The 17,595-nt window shown below is 34.8% G+C and overlaps 3 protein-coding genes across 3 annotated transcripts; 1 reads left to right on the top strand and 2 right to left on the bottom strand.

Annotated features, from left to right (window-relative positions):
• Nucleotides 1-289: 289 nt before the first annotated feature.
• On the top strand, nt 290-1,796 carry PDF2 (prefoldin 2). Its single transcript, XM_079074549.1, has 2 exons — nt 290-490; nt 1,193-1,796. The coding sequence occupies exon 2, from the start codon at nt 1,200-1,202 to the stop codon at nt 1,623-1,625; it is 426 nt and encodes a 141-aa protein (XP_078930675.1). The 5' UTR covers nt 290-490; nt 1,193-1,199; the 3' UTR covers nt 1,626-1,796.
• Nucleotides 1,797-4,123: 2,327 nt separating this feature from the next.
• On the bottom strand, nt 4,124-4,904 carry SECE1 (secE/sec61-gamma protein transport protein). Its single transcript, XM_079069812.1, has one exon. The coding sequence runs from the start codon at nt 4,858-4,860 to the stop codon at nt 4,336-4,338; it is 525 nt and encodes a 174-aa protein (XP_078925938.1). The 5' UTR covers nt 4,861-4,904; the 3' UTR covers nt 4,124-4,335.
• A 6,393-nt stretch (nt 4,905-11,297) lies between these two features.
• On the bottom strand, nt 11,298-13,742 carry LOC145135859 (protein FLC EXPRESSOR-like). The gene is made up of 4 exons (XM_079070064.1): nt 13,121-13,742; nt 11,948-12,105; nt 11,793-11,857; nt 11,298-11,678 (listed from the first exon to the last, which is right to left on the bottom strand). The coding sequence occupies exons 1-4, from the start codon at nt 13,630-13,632 to the stop codon at nt 11,505-11,507; spliced, it is 909 nt and encodes a 302-aa protein (XP_078926190.1). The 5' UTR covers nt 13,633-13,742; the 3' UTR covers nt 11,298-11,504.
• Between the last annotated feature and the right edge of the window lie 3,853 nt (nt 13,743-17,595).

The following is a 17,595-nucleotide window of genomic DNA, read 5'->3' as shown; positions in this document are numbered from 1 at the left end:
TATTTTTATTTTTATGTCATCTTGGACCATTATGGTTAACCGATATTAACCATTAATAATAACCATTAACCAACTAAAACCGTTACCAAAACCAATATTAACCGCTACTCAGTGGTTATCAAAATATATTAACCAATTGTAATGATTATGGTTAGGTTTTGACCAACAACAGAACCAAACCGCCCTATACACACCCTAGTATTTATTTTATTGGTGATGATAACCAATTATTTTGGTAAATCGGTAATCGGAAAACGAATTAAACCCTAGCCTTTCTTTTCCTTTTTGCCCCTCGAGATTTCAAAGGTTTGCTACGACAGTCGTCGCCGTCGCTGTGCGCTCGTCTCCGTCGTTGTCACTCCAGTCATAGGCCCAACCACGCACCGGCTCACAAGCCCATAACTGATTTGTACTGATTGTCTCCCTCTCTCGACGTTTGGAGAAGCTAGGGTTTGGATTGCGCTTTCTGCTCAAGAACCGGAAATCTGAGGTAAACAAACATTCGACCTTCCACTTTGCATCTATTCCACAATATTTATTGGTTTTCTTTCTTCAAATCGTATTTTAATCCATAAATTTGTGTAGAATTTCAACGTTTTGAATCAAGGAAGTATTAGAGTTCATATCTTCCACCTCAACTTTCTACAATTATATTTTGATTCTATCATTTGTTAACATCATTAGTTTATCAGGAAGCTTACGAAGCTGTGTTAGATCATGACAGGAGGACATTCTGTGTCATATGAATCTGTTAAAAAGTAGCAATTGCTAGGTATCTTTATCAAGTTCTCTACTATCGTCCTTTTATTTGCATACGTCTGGCTGTTATGAGTTAGTATAGTTCTTTTTTCATAGGGGTTAGTAGCCATCATTTCTCTGCTGTTGTCTGGTTGAATTCTGAAACTCACTGGTGTATATGTTATAGGGCATACAGGAATGCATATGCCAAGTTTGATGCTTTTGCAACATAAATTTTACATGTACATTTGATCCGATTCGAATCGATGGTTTCTTGCTATAGAAAGTTTTGCTTGAATGATTCATGAAACACTTTCGTGTTTTGGAATTATCAATTATATACTGTTTTCTCTGTTAAAGAAGTGGCTTTATATCACCATAGCTTAATGACTATTCTACCTATATATTAGCTACAAACTAATCTCTATTTCTGTTTCTGTTTATCATCTTCAAGTATCATCATGGCTGGCAATGCTGAACCAATTAATGAGCAAGAAGTTGCTGCAAAATATGGAAACATAAGAAGTGAAATGAATCAGATTTACTCAAAAATCACAGAACTAGAGATGGAAGTAAGTGAGCACTCATTGGTGATCAATGCCATTCAGCCACTGGATCCCACCAGACGTTGCTACAGAATGATTGGAGGTGTGCTTGTTGAGAGAACAATCAAGGAAGTCTTGCCAGCTGTCCAACAAAACAAGGAAGGAATTGAAGTGGTGATTTCTAGACTTAATGAAGCTTTGGAGAGGAAGAAGAAGGAGCTCACTGATTTTGAAACTAAGTACAAGATTAGAATTAGGAAAAATGATGGGGAATCCATGGATGATAATAGCAAGAAAGAAGGGTCTGCCCAGGGTGTTCTTGTGGGTCCTGCAAATGCGTGATGAATTTGGTATGTTTTTTTGTTCGTGTTATCGTGCGTTTTCATAGACTGTTATAAACATGATTTGATCTTGAGATTTGTAAGAGTAAAGATAATTAGTAGTTATGGTTTTTGCTACTTGTTTTTGAATTTGAATGATTGACCTCTGAAATAGTAAAGATTTTGTGGCCTATGATTTCCTGTTATTGTTATTTTGCGATCCAATGTGTTGAAATGCTCACAGGTGATGTAGAAAAGAAGTAAAACAAACACAAGAGGGGTGTTTGGTTTGCATAATGTTTTTTTGAAAGGAATGTAATAAGTCTACTGAATTGGAATCCAAAGGTAATGGAATTCTTTGTTGTCTTATGTTCGGTTTGCAAAGCTGCACAAAGAAATTGAAAACACCAAACTGCTTTCTATTGATTTTTTGATTTTAAAAAAGGGCAAATTACGCGGATGCTCCCTATGGTTTAGGGTAATCTGTGTGTTTGGTCCCTAATATTTTTTTTTAACCCGGACCGTACCTATTTTATATTTTAGTTGCACGCTTGGTCCCTGTCTATTCTAAAAAGACTGATTTACCCTTAATAATTTATTTCTTTATTTATTATTTATTTTTTTTACTTTTTTTATTAATAACATATTACAAAAATGAAAAAAATTAAAAAATTAAAAGAATCCCTAAAACCCTAAGCAACGTTAGGCATTCTCCCCCAAACCCTTCTTCTTCACCCATCGTCTTCCACCATCACCATTCCACCAACATTATCGGTTACTTGCATAGGTTACCTGTATCGTCGCCGGCCACAACAAGGAAATCGCACCATCGTAGCCTACACCATTCTTGTCCCCTTCCATCAATTACAATCTTGTTACTGTCGGCTCATAAACCACCATACTCCCGTCGTCTCTATTCCAGTAAAACTATATAAGGCCTCCGACGATTACAACAACGTCATATAGGGCTGGTGAGAAAACCCTTTATCTCCTTCCCCTCTTAACTTGTGGGAGTACTCTGTCTTTCTATTCCGCCTCTCTCTATCTCGTTTGAAACCAAACTACGCCTGAAACACTTACTATGAACCTCTGATGAGCCCTGAAACTCTTAACATGTTGAAGACCTATAAATATAATCTGCCTCTCTATCCTATGATGCGCCTTAAAACCCCAATCCCCATTGGAATCTACTCCCGAAGGAGAAGGAGGTTGGTATTTTTCTGATTTTGTGCAGTTCGAAATCCATTTTTTTTCATCAGATTGTACACAAAATTAAGAATCGGCCAACCAAATTAGGGTTTTTATGGTTCAAATCATCCACGGGGTTGTGATTTATAGGAACTATCTGAGATTGTGTAAAAATTGATTTTAGTTCATCAAATTTTCATTTTCTGTTTTTTTTCAGGTTTGAGTAAAGATTGGGTTGTGATTATCGGAATTGTCTGAAATTGTTCATTGATTTCTGGTTTCCTTATTTTTCCTAGTTTTCTTGTTCATGAACTCTTGGTAATATGAAGATCGATGTGTTCATAGGCAGGGCAGAGAGAGGCGTTCTTGCCAAATAAGAGGAAGTACCGATGAGTAGATTTATGGTGGTCAAAACTAGAGTTGAACATTTATAATTATATTACCACATAAATATATATTTATATTAAATATAACTACTTTTTAGAACTGTTATATCAATAACTAATAACAAAAAGTTAACAAAAAACACAATACGTGTATCCTCAATTAGAAAAGACATAACAAAGAGCAAAAAAACATGTCTCAAACGAAAAAACATGCACCATAACACGCCATATCACGCCTTGCCACACGCCACGCCTAACAGCAATGTTATGAGACTTTTCGTAACGGCGAAGCCACGCCTCACGCCATGACACGCCTTTTACAACACTATATATATATATATATATATATATATATATATATATATATATATATATAATATTTAAAATTTATTACCATTAACGTACCAAGTTTATTGAATTGGTATAGTACTACCAACCTAAGATGTTGACTACCAAACATATTGGTGATCAACTATTTTGGTTCGGTTGGTAGCATGCTGGTTGATTTTCCATGGTAAATATTTAACAGCCTAGTCACAAACAATTTGGATTTTCATGTTGCTACGAAAGAAGAGGGTGAACTGGGGGGTTTCTATTGAAGTAGGTGGAGGTGATTTAATTATGAATTTCAATAATAAGAAATAATTATTAAAATGAATTTAAAATATAAAAAAGTAATGGTAAGGGCAAAATAGTCTTTTTAAGACTGGTAGGACCAAAGACGCAATAAAAACAAATAATAGGGACCGTCCGAATTAAAAATACTTCTTATGGCCCAAACCATATAGACCATTCGTGTAATTTACCCTTTAAAAAATGAGAATTTTCTTCTAGTAAAAATCTCTTATTTATTAAGTCATGCTTTTTGAACTCCTTCAATGAAAACCATTTAATTTCAAATTTGGAAACAATAATGCTGTCAAGAGTATGTACACAGAGTCACAGATTAGTCGAGCAAAAAGATTTAAGATATCAAAATGGATAAAAAAAAGTGATAGGTAAAAGTAAAACTAATACATGCAAAATTCAATGTATTATACTAAACTAATTGGCACAAGAGGACGTGGAGCAATCAGAGAGGTGTAGAACACAGTATATCCATGGACCTTGTTACACTTGATAACAGCTTCTTCCCCCCTTGGGCCTTATCGTCTTCGTTTAGCCAAAAAAATCTTGAACCCCACGGCCGACGAACACCCGATCGGAAAGCTCCGCCAAAACGGCATTAACAGTAAGCAAAACGACGCTGGAACCAGCAATAACGCCGAGCACGACCCCCGTCGTTCCGAGGACCTTATTGAACGCCGGCCACTCGATCCGGCCTATCTCATCCACTACTCCGGCCCATACACTCTCATCCTTCTTAATCTCTCTATCCATCATCGCCTTTTTGATCTCCGTACCCAGTTCAGTTAATTCTTCATCGGAGGAGGGCTTTTGGGTGGATTCGGATTCTGCGGTGGTGGGCTGCTGTTGTTGTTCTTCTGCGGCGTTGACGATGACGGCGAAGCGGTGGTTCTTCTTCCCGTTTGCGGCGGTGAGAATGGTGGTGTTGGGGAAATTGGTGATTGGATTTAGGGTGGATTTGATTGTTGTTGAGATGATTCGATAATTGGTGGATGTTCTTGCCGATGACGCAGGAAGAGATGGGGATGAAGTGAACTGTGAGAGAGAAAGTGCCATTTCTACAGCGTATGGTACACACCGGAAATTTGTGGGTAGATGATTTTGTAAACGATATACATATTTACGAAAATGGTCCTCGTAAAATCACAATGTTTCATTATAACTTGTAAGTGCATGTTTAAATTCTTGTTAATAAAATGAACAAAATATCGAATTGGTTATTATAAATGTATAATCCATCATCATGTATGTTTACAGGATCTATTAAACAAATACAACTTATTATATTTGAATAAGATAATTATCCACAAAATCATTATATTAAATTATTAATGTTGTGTTTACTCAAACCATGTAAAAGAAAAACCGATTAATTACGTTTTTCTAAAGGTTTACTAAGGTTTATGTTAATAAAATATCTATAATAAGTCGTGCTTTTCTAAAATTAATATGTGTAATATATGGGTTATCGTGTTTAATATAAGGGTTTTTGCATATTTATTGAAATTGTGGGAGATTTTAAATAATCAAAAAGTTTATTTTTTTTATTTTTTATAAAGAGCCATATATTAGAAAACAACTTTAACAAGAAACTAAAAACTAAACAAAAACACCAATTACACATAGTCTAAAAGCTTATGCAGCCGCGCAAATTTAATTTCTAGAGCTTTTACTATTTATTTTAACATACCATAAAAAATAAAACTCCTTCATTGCAAAAACAAGGTTGTTTCTGAATCGTCAAAGATACCAAATCATCAATTGAGTCAAAGATACCAAATCGCTAAAGATACCAAATCACAGTGTAACAAGCTTCTTTTTTATAGAACAAGGAAGATCATCAATTGAGTCAAACATAGCTCTAGTGGAATCATACCATGTGGGCCAAAAATAAAGCCACATAAACATCGAATCCCTAGTCCTAGATCCAACTTCACATTTGAAGAAGACAAGTTGCTTCACTTCCAATGCACAAACAGGGCAAAGAATAGACGGAATATCAATACCACGTTTGTCTAAGTTATCCCTAGTAGAGAGTCCGTCCAAAAGAACATGTCACACGAAAATATTCACCTTCCTCGGAACAAAACGATTCCACCTAATATGATTGTCAATCGAATGAAGAATATAATTATCAACCCATCTTCACATATCCGGCTACCAAGAACTCCCCAAAACATCCTATATCCCACCACCATTTGTCTTCATTGTCCGACAATGAGATATTTTGAAGAGCTATCAACATTTTGTTTAATTGCATGGTTTCTTCTCGACCTCTTACATGCATACGCGACTGCCACCTCCACCCCTCCTCAATCCTTCTCAAGAACACACTATAATCATGATTTGTATCTAACTAAAAAATACGAGGAAAAGAAATCGAACAAATTTGGTCACCACCATCCATCAGTCCAAAATTTGATCAACCGGCCATTTCCTAGTCTTTTCTTTAGAGCCGTAGGAGGTATAATATTTTTTCCTCCAACCTAGAAACAAAGGCAAGAATACGTGCCCATGACCTGCCCCATTAATATAGGGTTTTTGAATATGTATTGAAATTATGAGAGGGGTTTATATTTGTTTTTTCGGTAACTAATCTACAATAAATTGTGGTTTTTCAATATTTTCTCTTGTTTAAAGAAGTATAATGGATAATCAAAATATGGTCATCATGCTATGTCAACATGCCACGTCAGTAGACAATCAATCGGTTTGACCGATCAAATGGTTAAAATTATAACAGGTTGGAAAATACGGTGTCAAATTAAAATAAAAAATAAAAAATAAAATAAATAAAATAAAAAAACAGTGTCAAATTAGAATTTGTGTAAACTTAATGACTTTTGTGTTATTTTCCCTTTAAAAAACTAAAAAATATAGATTAAATCAAGAATCATAAGATCTTAAAACACATTTATAATTAAAATTGCATTTTAAGAAAATAACAAAAGTATAATTGAAGTATTCAGTGGCGGATGCGTGTGGTGCCCGGGGGGTCCCGGGCCACTGCTCCGCTTCGGTCCGTTAGGGTAAAAAAAAATTCTATTAGGTGCACCGGCTTCAAATTCATTCTGGTGACACTATACTTTCGAGAATTCGAGGCCCAAAAAATAAAAGTATAAAAAATGCTAGTACAATAAAATAAAGAAAATTAGCCCAATAGCCCAAATGCATTGTGAGTTTGTGGCCCAAGTTGCTTATTAAGTTTTTAACCCAATACCCCAAATTTCTATTATGTCCATCGGCATTTGGCAGTCAAAGGAAAGAAGCTGGAGTGCTGGACGATCGACTACAGAAAAGAAAAAAAAATCGGCACCTATGAAGCCGTGAAGGCTGTCGACGAGAAAAAAAAAATCGGTTGCTTCCTTCAATCGATTACAACCATTTGTCCATTCAACCATTCGATTTTGCTTGGCTTGGCTTGGCACTCTTTTCAATCCTACAAATACAATGAAACAAGTAAGTATTGATAATTTTAGGTTTATGAACAGTGGCAGATGTGTGTGGTGCCCGGGGGGTCCCGGGCCACTGCTCCGCTTCGGTCCGTTAGGGTAAAAAAAATTCTATTAGGTGCACCAGCTTCAAATTCGTTCGGGTGACACTATACTTTCGAGAATTCAAGGCCCAAAAAATAAAAGTATAAAAAATGCTAGTCCAATAAAAAAAAAGAAAATCAGCCCAATAGCCCAAATGCACTGTGAGTTTGTGGCCCAAGTTGCTTATTAAGTTTTTAACCCAATACCCCAAATTTCTATTATGTCCATCGGCATTTGGCAGTCAAAGAAAAGAAGCTGGAGTGCTGGACGATCGACTACAGAAAAGAAAAAAAATCGACACCCATGAAGCCGTGAAGGCTGTCGACGAGAAAAAAAAATCGGTTGCTTCCTTCAATCGATTACAACCATTTGTCCATTCAGCCATTCGATTTTGCTTGGCTTGGCTTGACACTCCTTTCAATCCTACAAATACAATGAAACAAGTAAGTATTGATAATTTTAGGTTTATGAAATTAGTCAAATTATTTGCTTTTTTGTTGAAATTTCTTATTGTTCATGTGAAATTAGTAGTTGTTAACCTTGAAATTACTTGTTTACTTGAAATTAGTAGCTGTTAACCTTGAAATTACTTGGAATCTTGGATGACTTATTTGTTTGATATTGAATTGTTAGGATAAAATTGGGTCCTTTTTTGGAAGAACAAGCATCAATAAATCATGTAACGCCCGTGTTTCTAGGGTTAAGCATTAATGTTGTTGTAATAGTCTAGGTTAACCTTTGTAACCCATTTTGAAATAATAGAAGTGTATTATTTGAGTATTATGTGTTTTGTGCTTAATTGTGTGTCTTAATTGAATTAAGAATAAAAATAAGCGTCAAAATGAAATGTTAGATAAAGCCGATATCTATGGATAATGTTGTAGTAGTTGAAACGAGGTTTCCGAATATATAAAGAATGCCGAAATCCGAGTTATAACGAAGAAGTTATGACTTGTCGAAGTTTTGCGACAGAACCGACAACGCTGAATGACGTAAAAAGTGAAATTTACGTTAGAGCGATATTTAGCCTTAGAAACCTAAACGAAAGTCGTAGAATACGTTAAACCGAGAGCGTGCATAAAAAGAATGCCCAAATCTGACTTCGTATGAGGAAGTTATGATTTTCCGAAGTTTCGACTTAGCAGTGTGCAACCCGAATACTCGATTTGAGATCGAGCGGTTTTTAGCCGAAACAATCTAAACGAGAATCGAAGATCTCGTCAATGGTAGTGCAACGGTAAAAAGACAGACGAAAACGGACTTCGGATGAAGAAGTTATGATTTTATAACGGCATTTTCCTGTCCCGGCCTACTAAAAATAATATAATAAAAATAAAGTCATAATTAGCCAACGGAGTCTAAACGAAAGTTGTAGAGCGTAGTCTCACCCACGCATACCAAAGCTTATCCGAAGGAGTTGCTGATCCGATCCGAACTACGCCCAGCGTAGTTGAGTACGCCCAGCGTACACCGAAGCGTGACCCGCCTCGCACTCAAGTGCTCCGATGACGTAAGCGATGACGAATCCGGAGTACGCCCCGCGTACCGAAGCATTACGCCCAGCGTAATGCGAGGCTTCAGCCTCTATAAAAGGCATGCGAGGGCAGCCGAGATCTTTTGCTCCATTCTTCATTTCTCTCTCATTTTCACCTCGTTTTTCGTGCCAGAATTATCCTGAATCCCCGGTATCATTCCCGAGCTCCGAAGCAAGTTCCGAAGCCCCGAAGATCCCGAGAAGTAAAGTTTCTGAGCCGAAACTCTGCCCGCAAGAAGCCCGGTTTTCAAGGAAAACATCCCGGTTATATCGGGAAAGTTTATTTTAAGAGACGAGGTGTTGTCCGATCATTGTCTTATCAAGTGAGTGTATATTCTTTTTCTTCTAACACATAGATATGAAGTATTCTTTATAAAATACGTGCTATGTGTTGCTTATTTGAACTAGTTGTTGAATGGATGTTTTGTACAGGTTTTAAGCTGTATATAAATGTATATATTTTATCTACTAATATGTTGGGTAGAACATGGGTAGACAGTTGGTGTGTGATGAAATAAAATGATGAGAGGCCTCGATGTTGTTGTTGATCTAGTCATCTAGCGGAGTATGGATGACGACCACGGACTCATTCTAGACAGTCCAGTGGAACACTAGCAGGTTCATAACCTGTATGTGTTGTGAACGATGTGTTCACCGGTGTACTCTATCCCCCTCATGGTTGCCTTTAGGACATCTATTGCTAAGGAAGCTCCTTTGCAGTAATGTCCGTCCCGATGAAAATCCTAGATTAGGTCCCTTGTAATAGTTGTTGTTTTAGAGACATAAAGTGAGGATAACGGGAATGGGTAATCGGGTTATTGTTGGTGAAATTAAATATAATTATTTATTGTGGGTCGAAAACCCTATATGCTCACCAGGCTCCCAAGCCTGACCCACTCAGTTTCTTTGTATTACAGGTAGTGGCGCAAGGGCATAAGTTGGATGACATTGTGAAGATATTTTTGGATTATAGACCTGTTGTTATATGTAATTGTTGCAAGGTCTATTTTGTATTGTTTATGCTTTTGGTCTGTATCGGAACATGACATCCCGAGACTTTGTTATATAATGAAAAATACATTTCTTTATGAAATGCTTTGATAAATTCTTATCATATTTTGTTTTGGGAACAAATTCCGCAACTCTTTTAATCAAAGGATTATTCTGATTTTATTTAAAAGCATAAATGAAACCGGTCTTTTCTGGCCGTGATTTTGGGGATGTCACAAATCAAGTGTTGGAGAATCCTCCAAAAGACCATGCTCCAATGATTTAAGTTTTGAAGAATCCTCTAAAAGACTTCTAACCAATCATTCCCTTCGATTTCTAATGTAAATCCACAGCCTACAACTACTCCAATTACAAATGTTGAATTGAAAGATCTTCCAAAAGACCCGGGTGTTAGACCAAAGATTACAACTTACCATCCAAATCAAAGAGATGAAATAAGGAGGGCATATTTGCTTCAAGGACCTTGTCAACCAAGGGGTCATACATTCCCTTCAAAGAAAATAGGTTCAAAAGAAAGACGTTTTGTTGTTAAGTGGTTTGATGACTTTGATTGGTTAGCATATAGCATAAAAGAGAACAAATCATTTTGTTTATTTTGCTATGTATGTGGAGACATGGTGGGAAAACAACATGGGAGAGATGCATTTGTTTCAGAAGGTTTTGATAGTTGGAATAAAAAAAAAATCATTGAGAGATCATGTGGGTGGTATTGATAGTTTTCATCACAAAGCAAAAGAAAATTGTGAATTTTTATTGAAAGAAAAACAATCTATTAGTGCAGCTTTCAAGAAGCAAACCAAGATTGAGGAGAGTAATTATAAACTTCGTTTAGGTGCTTCAATTTGATGGTGAACTTGAAATATATTATCACGCTTTGCATAAAGATGACCGGTTCACTAGTTTGCAAGGAATTTCCGACATTTCTCGTTTGATGGTGGAAACGGGGAAAGATCGGTCTTATCCTATGGTTTATAGGTTGTTGAAGTTGGTTTTGGTTTTACCCGTTGCAACCGCAACAGTCGAAAGATGTTTTCCAGCGATGAAGTTTTTGAAAACGGATTTGCGTAACAAAATAGGTGATGATTTTTTGAACGATGCCATGATTTCTTATGTTGAAAAAGAAGCACTTATGAAAGTGAAGATCGAAGATGTAATGGGTCGGTTTCAAAAAATGTGTACCCGTAGATTTCAAATTTAAATATTAAGATGTAATGGATCGGTTTGACGTACTAGTACTTTTAATTTTTTTTTATGTTATTATATTCGGACGAAAAAAAAATTATGCCACTGCTGTGACAACTTTCTGCGTCCGCCACTGGAAGTATTATTGTTATCAAATATTATTTAAATAAAAGTAATTTATAATTATAACACCTTCTATTTCTTTCCTTCATGTAACCAATCTATGATAATTAGATGAATGTCTGGACTTGAATTACAATTATGAATTGGGATTTACCCAAACAACATTTCAAGACTTATGACTCGATCTACACATTAACATACAAAAGTCATAACGTGGACAACACAAGATGTCTTGTCTTGCTAAACCTAAGCCTAAGCCTAAAATTTTTTAAAACGTTACACCACCACTTATTTCAAGTATACAAATACAAATTTTATCCATGTGCTGCATTATTAGGAGGATGCTGCTGTTGCATATCATATGCTAATGCACCTTGAGGCTGAGGTACAACTCCATGCCCATACTGAGGATCAACCATGTGATGTTGCTGCATCTCATATGGACCATTGGGTAAACCTCCAGACCCGTATTGTGGATCCACTCCACCCTGAACCTCAAACATGTAAAAATGGTAAATTTGTCTTCTTTCTTTAAAATTTTTTTTCCTGAAATGTATATATAATCCATATTTGATAAAATTTGCAAATAAACAATTGCATACCTGATGCATGGTGTATGCATTCCCAACATAACCCATATCATGGTTCACAAATCCTGCACCATATCCTGTTCATGTTTCAAAATTAACAAAATATATAATACAAAATTTGTAAAAATAATAATAATAATAACAAACCATGGGTAGTAAATTATTACCTGTAGTAGCAGTTGCAGCTGCAGCCCTTGCTCTTTTATCTGCAAGTTCTTTATGTAACTTGTCGATTTCCTGGGCCATAGACATCAAGCTTTTCTCCATTGCTTGGCTTTGTTCAAGGTTACTTGCATACACTTTTTTTTCATACTCAACTGCTGCCCTGTTTGCATAAACAGGGTCAAAACTCAAATGCCAACACTTTTTTAATCTTTTATTAGTTCCATAAATAATTAATATGTTGAATAGCAATAAATTCAAAATCTATTGATCTTTGTTTGATTGAATAGCGATTAGCAATAAAGTTATAACCCATTTTCACATAATGATGACATGGCAAAAAGGCATCGCAGGTCTTGGATGAGATGAATGTGCCACAGTTTTTTATAAAAAAAATTATATATCTTTTTTGTTGGCAACAGCAGTATATTAGACACGGAAATTCTATGTGGAACATGACGTGACATAAAAAATGTTAACTTGTACCATCTCATGATAATTCAAATCAGTAGGTTGCCAATTCCTATAATGGGTAGTTTTTTAAAAGTACAATTCCTTAATTAGAAATAATGTTGAAGTACAATGCTACAATAAGAAAGAAATAGAAAGTAAATTGCTATTTCTGGCATTTAGCTTTTTACTGAGGCTTAGAGACCCAAATTCTATATCACTTCTTATAATTCCCAAAATATGGAAACATAGCATTAGCATCAATACCCATTGCCTTATTAACTATTGATACAAATTCCAATCAACACTTAATGATAGTCAATAAACCACATTTTATGATCTTTAAATGGGTGATCAACACATCTTTTTCACACCCCCACCCCTTTCTTCTCCTCCCAAGGAATCAAGATTAGCAATTCAAATGTTTCTTCCAATTTTTTAGAGGATTGAAACACCCAACAGATTATCAGATTGATTGAAGTCAGCAAGGAGGTTTTGCTTTTAGATATGCCATTCAAGGACAAGCTAAAATTATCAATGAATTAGATTGAAGATTAAGAGTTATGCTAGCACTGAATGGGCCTAAAATCAGTTGACTATTTTTTATTGGAAATTTGGAATGAAGTTTAGGTTTTTATTAATTAAGGAAATATATATGAACTATCAACAGTTACAATGGGGAAAGTTCCTAACAGCAACAATTAACAGATGATAAGGAAGATTATTACCTTCCTCTTGATAGTTCTTTGTGCATGGCTTCTCTCTCCGCTTTGATCATCAGAACTTGATGTCCTTTGGACCTTTCTTTCGCAAGGTCACCGTGAACCTTATTTAACTTTTCATTAAGTTCTTTCCTCTCTGAACTCAATTTCTGTACATCTCCTCTGACCTGAATAAGCTCGGCACCTAATTCATCGGTCATTCTAGCTTCCGCCTCCATTTTGACGGCCTTCTCGTAGACCTCGCGCACTTCGGCATCTCTTTCGGCCTTGACATTGCCGGCAACGGAGGAGAGACGGTGAAGGTCCTGCAAAGCGATAGAGAGTTCCTGCTTTAGGGCGACGTGAGTGGCGGCGAGGCGTTGGTTGTCGAGGAGGAGTGATTGGATTTCGCGGTGGTGGACGGCGATGCGGTCTTCAACCTGGTGGTGGCGCGGAGGAGATTCAATTGGCGCACGGCGAGAGTGAGAATCTTGTCTGAATTTTAATGCATCTGGTGGGATGTAATTCCTACCGGCCATTTGTGGATTGTTTTATGGTGGTTGCCGCAGTGCCGCCGTGTGCACCCCCTCTCTTTTCCTTCTGGGCTCTGTCAATTATTAACGTTGCTGGTGTCGAAAACAACTACCGATCCTTTTAGTAATTTTAAGGGGTGTTTAAAAAAAAAAAAATTATTACTTAGTTGTAACACCAACGAGATAAAGGAAAAGAAATGCGTGAAAATGAGAAGAAAATAAAAAAAAAATTATGTTCTCGAGTTTCATTAAAGGAGGGAAGCGGAGAGAAATGAGATGATCACTTTCCCTCCTAACTTTCCTTCCGATTTGGGAGGATTTGGAAAGAATGAACAAAATGATTCATTTTTCTTTCACTTCTCTCCAACTCGGGAACACGAAAGAAAATTTTGTTTTCCTTTCCTTTCTCTTCTTTTCTCTCATGATTTTCTTTTCTCTTATCTTCTTTTCTTTTGTTAAACTCGGGAACGAGGCGTAAAAGTGTTTGGATAAATTAGCTTATAGCTTATTAGCTTATTAGTGGTGAGAGAAAACATTTTTGCAAAGTGTTTGGATTAAAAATAAGCAATAAACTATAAGCAATGGTGACAATGCTTATTAAAATTAGCTTATTTAGCTTATCCCAACCGCAATAAGCTGATTTTTAGCGTTTCCTATCTAAACACTTAGGTCGTGTTCGGCAAAACTAGTTGGTAGTAGATAGCGGTTAGCGTTTGATTTTGGAGCGTTTTGTTGAAAGCTACTTCATATAACTTTTGATTTCGGAGCGTTTTGTTAGGCTAAAAGTTAAACGTTCCGGTTGCCGAACGAGATTTTTTTTTTACTAACATTTTCTTAAAAGCTAGACACCAGAAGCTCCCAAACGCTGTGTGCCGAACACGTCCTTAAACTTAGCTTATACCGGTAGGGATAAGCAATAAGCTATAAGCTCATTCTTTTTTCCCTATCCAAACACCCTCTTAATATTTTAGTCGGTTCTAAATTTTATTTGTAAATAAAACATCCTGATTATCGGATAAAAATTTCAAATTAGTCATTTTTTATCGGTAAACTATTTTTTATCTAGTTATCTCTAAAAAAATTTCTTTATTTGGCCAAGTTCATGAAAAAGTCATATATATATATATATATATATATATATATATATATATATATATATATATATATATATTATTTCAACTTTTAAATTTTTCATTAAATTTTTGGAAATTTCTTGTTTGAAATTATAAATATGAATAAATGTCATTAAGCTTCATAAAACTAATGATTAAAGTCCTCTATAACCAATTATTTGCTACAAAACAATGAGGTTAGCATCATTTTGAACTCATCATCGTCTATATAATTCATTTCTCATGTAAATTTATGTTATAAGTATTATAATATATTCAAATTATATGTTGAACACCTTAGTAGTTAGTACGGTCTACCTAAAAGTAGGTTAAATGAAAACGAACTGATATATTCATATAAGAAATCACTGACTGATGACAAACCAATCAATACAATAGTAGGTTAGGTGAGACTATACGGATTATAAAAAAGAATATGTGTTTAATCCTTAAATCTTAAGCATATATAAAACTCATATTCTTCTCTATAATCCATATATTGGTTTTCATTTAATCTACTTTTAGGTAGATTGTACTAAGGTGTTCAAGACATAAGTTGAATATATTATATTACTTGTAACAAAATTTTAAATGAGAAATGGATTATATAGAGGATGATGAGTTCAAAATGATGTTAAGGTCATTGTTTTTATGACAAATAATTGGTTATAGAAGTCTTTAATCCTTAGTTTTATGGAGCTTAATGATGTTTATTCCTATTTTATAATTTCAACCATTTTTTTAGAGTTTTAGTAAAATGGTAAAGGAGTTGAAATAAAAAAAAAGTATGACTTTTTCATAAAGTTGGCCAAATAATGAGATTTTTCTGAAAGTAAAGTAACCACCGGTAAAAAAGGATCGATTTGAATTTTTTATTTGGTAATTAGACCGTTTTGTTAACAAAATAAAATTTAAGACTTTTGTCTAAACTGGACCAAAATATTGAGACTTTTTTTTGAAGATTTCCCTTAGTTATTAGTTTATAGCTTATTAACTTATTAACTTATAAGCTAATAAGTTAGAGAGATTTAACTTATGAAAAAAATGACTTATTAGCGGCTTGTCACGACTATAAGCTATTTTCATCCAAATAGTTTTTTAGCTTATAGAGGCGTGGAACCGCTAATAAGTTGTTTTGCCAAACACCCCCTTAGTTTATCTTGATTTAGGTTTGGCATTAGACAAAGTAATTAAAAAAATATCATCTTTATTTTATTTCTAAAAAATAATCGAATTGTCCCGAATACGATATTTCACAGTATAATGTTTGTTCCGAAGTTCAGGAGATTTGATGTTAAGGTAGTCCGAAATCTGAAATGCCATAAATTAGATTCGTTCTAGACTGTGTTCGAACTAATGTGACATGATATAAAGTTGGTAAGTTGACATACAACTATTCCAAACTAGTCCAAAACAACATATTCGAGACTTATTTAATGCTTATTTCATTTTCATTAACAACACCATCCCCTCTCACTAAATCCTAGTAACCCAAACTCTGGATTTGTTTGGATTCATCGTCTATTCGTTAATATGGTAATGTATAATGTTCTTATATTGTAATTTTGTTATTGATGATTTTTTTGAGTTTTGTCTATACGAGCCCAAAACAAAACATCCATGATACTATTCTGGAATAGTTTGTCGTATTCCAAACTGAAAATGTGTTCCAGGTTGTGTGTGTGCCCGAAATACATTGTTTTATAGAGTTTCATACTCAAAATTAACCTATATTTATGGCATTTTTGTGTTAAAATATGCTAGGAATACTCAAAGAATGAATTTAAAAAAGTCGTCGATTAATAAGAAGGAATTTAAAGAAGTCGCCATGTCAAAGGTTGTTTTTTATTATTCCATGTACATTTAGATTTGGTTTAGGGTGCCTAATACGCCTACCAACACTACATATTTAGCAGTTCAAGCATCTCTTGCAAAAGACATATGATACTTGATATTTTGGCCACAAGTAACCAAATACATGTAGACCAAGTGTGTCTAAATAGAGTATTATATTTAGTCATGGTATATGTTTTAGTTTTAGAAAATGTTAGGATATGTATTGTATTTCATTATGGTTTAGGGTTTAGGGTTTACGTTGTATATTGTAATGTATGTGGTTATATGTATATGCAAATATTTCCTTATTTATTTTTATTGGTACATGTTTCCTAAAATGATTAATATGTGTAGTTTATGTTGCATATTATACTATATTTGGTTATATGTTATTTTAATGCATTTGGTTATCTCACTCAGGAATGATCATTAAAAAATGTAGTGTTGGAAGTTTAGGCTTAGATTTACCATAATCACAAAACATTAGTTATCTCAATCCAGAATGATCAAATCTGTAGTTCAGAATCTGGAATGGCGTGTTCCATTACAAATTGTTCCAGTTGGGTTGATGTTAGAATCTAACAAATCCAAATTTTGGTTTTTATTAAAATAATTTTGAATAATTTGTAAACATTCAGTGCAGAATAAATAAGTTCAATTTCATTTTAAATAAGTTAAAGCCATTCATTCATTGTTCCAAAAGACGGAAAAAGTCAAAGTATTCTCAAAACATTAGAGTAATTTTAAATAAGTTAAAGCCATTCATTCATTGTTCCCAAAGTTTGGACCTTTATGAGTTTGGGATACTCCAGAGCATACTAGCTGTCCTTTCATGCATGTTAGGTCATGTAGATTCATAAAAATGGTTGCTTGATGGTCCTTTTCTAGCCATGCAATAGTTTGGTGGTGATGAGTGTGGATTAAGTTAGAGTTTTAAGGTTTAAGCCCTTTTCAGCCATGCAAAGGCTTAAAGTTTTAGACTTTATGGGTTAAGACGTTCTAACAAATTCAGATTTGTATT

The sequence above is a fragment of the Lactuca virosa genome, chromosome 9 (assembly GCF_052849685.1).
Source record: "Lactuca virosa cultivar CGN04683 chromosome 9, Lactuca_virosa_CGN04683_v6, whole genome shotgun sequence".
Classification (NCBI taxonomy): domain Eukaryota; kingdom Viridiplantae; phylum Streptophyta; class Magnoliopsida; order Asterales; family Asteraceae; genus Lactuca; species Lactuca virosa.
Note: the sequence above shows the minus strand (reverse complement) of the source record. Positions and strands in the feature narration are given on the sequence as shown.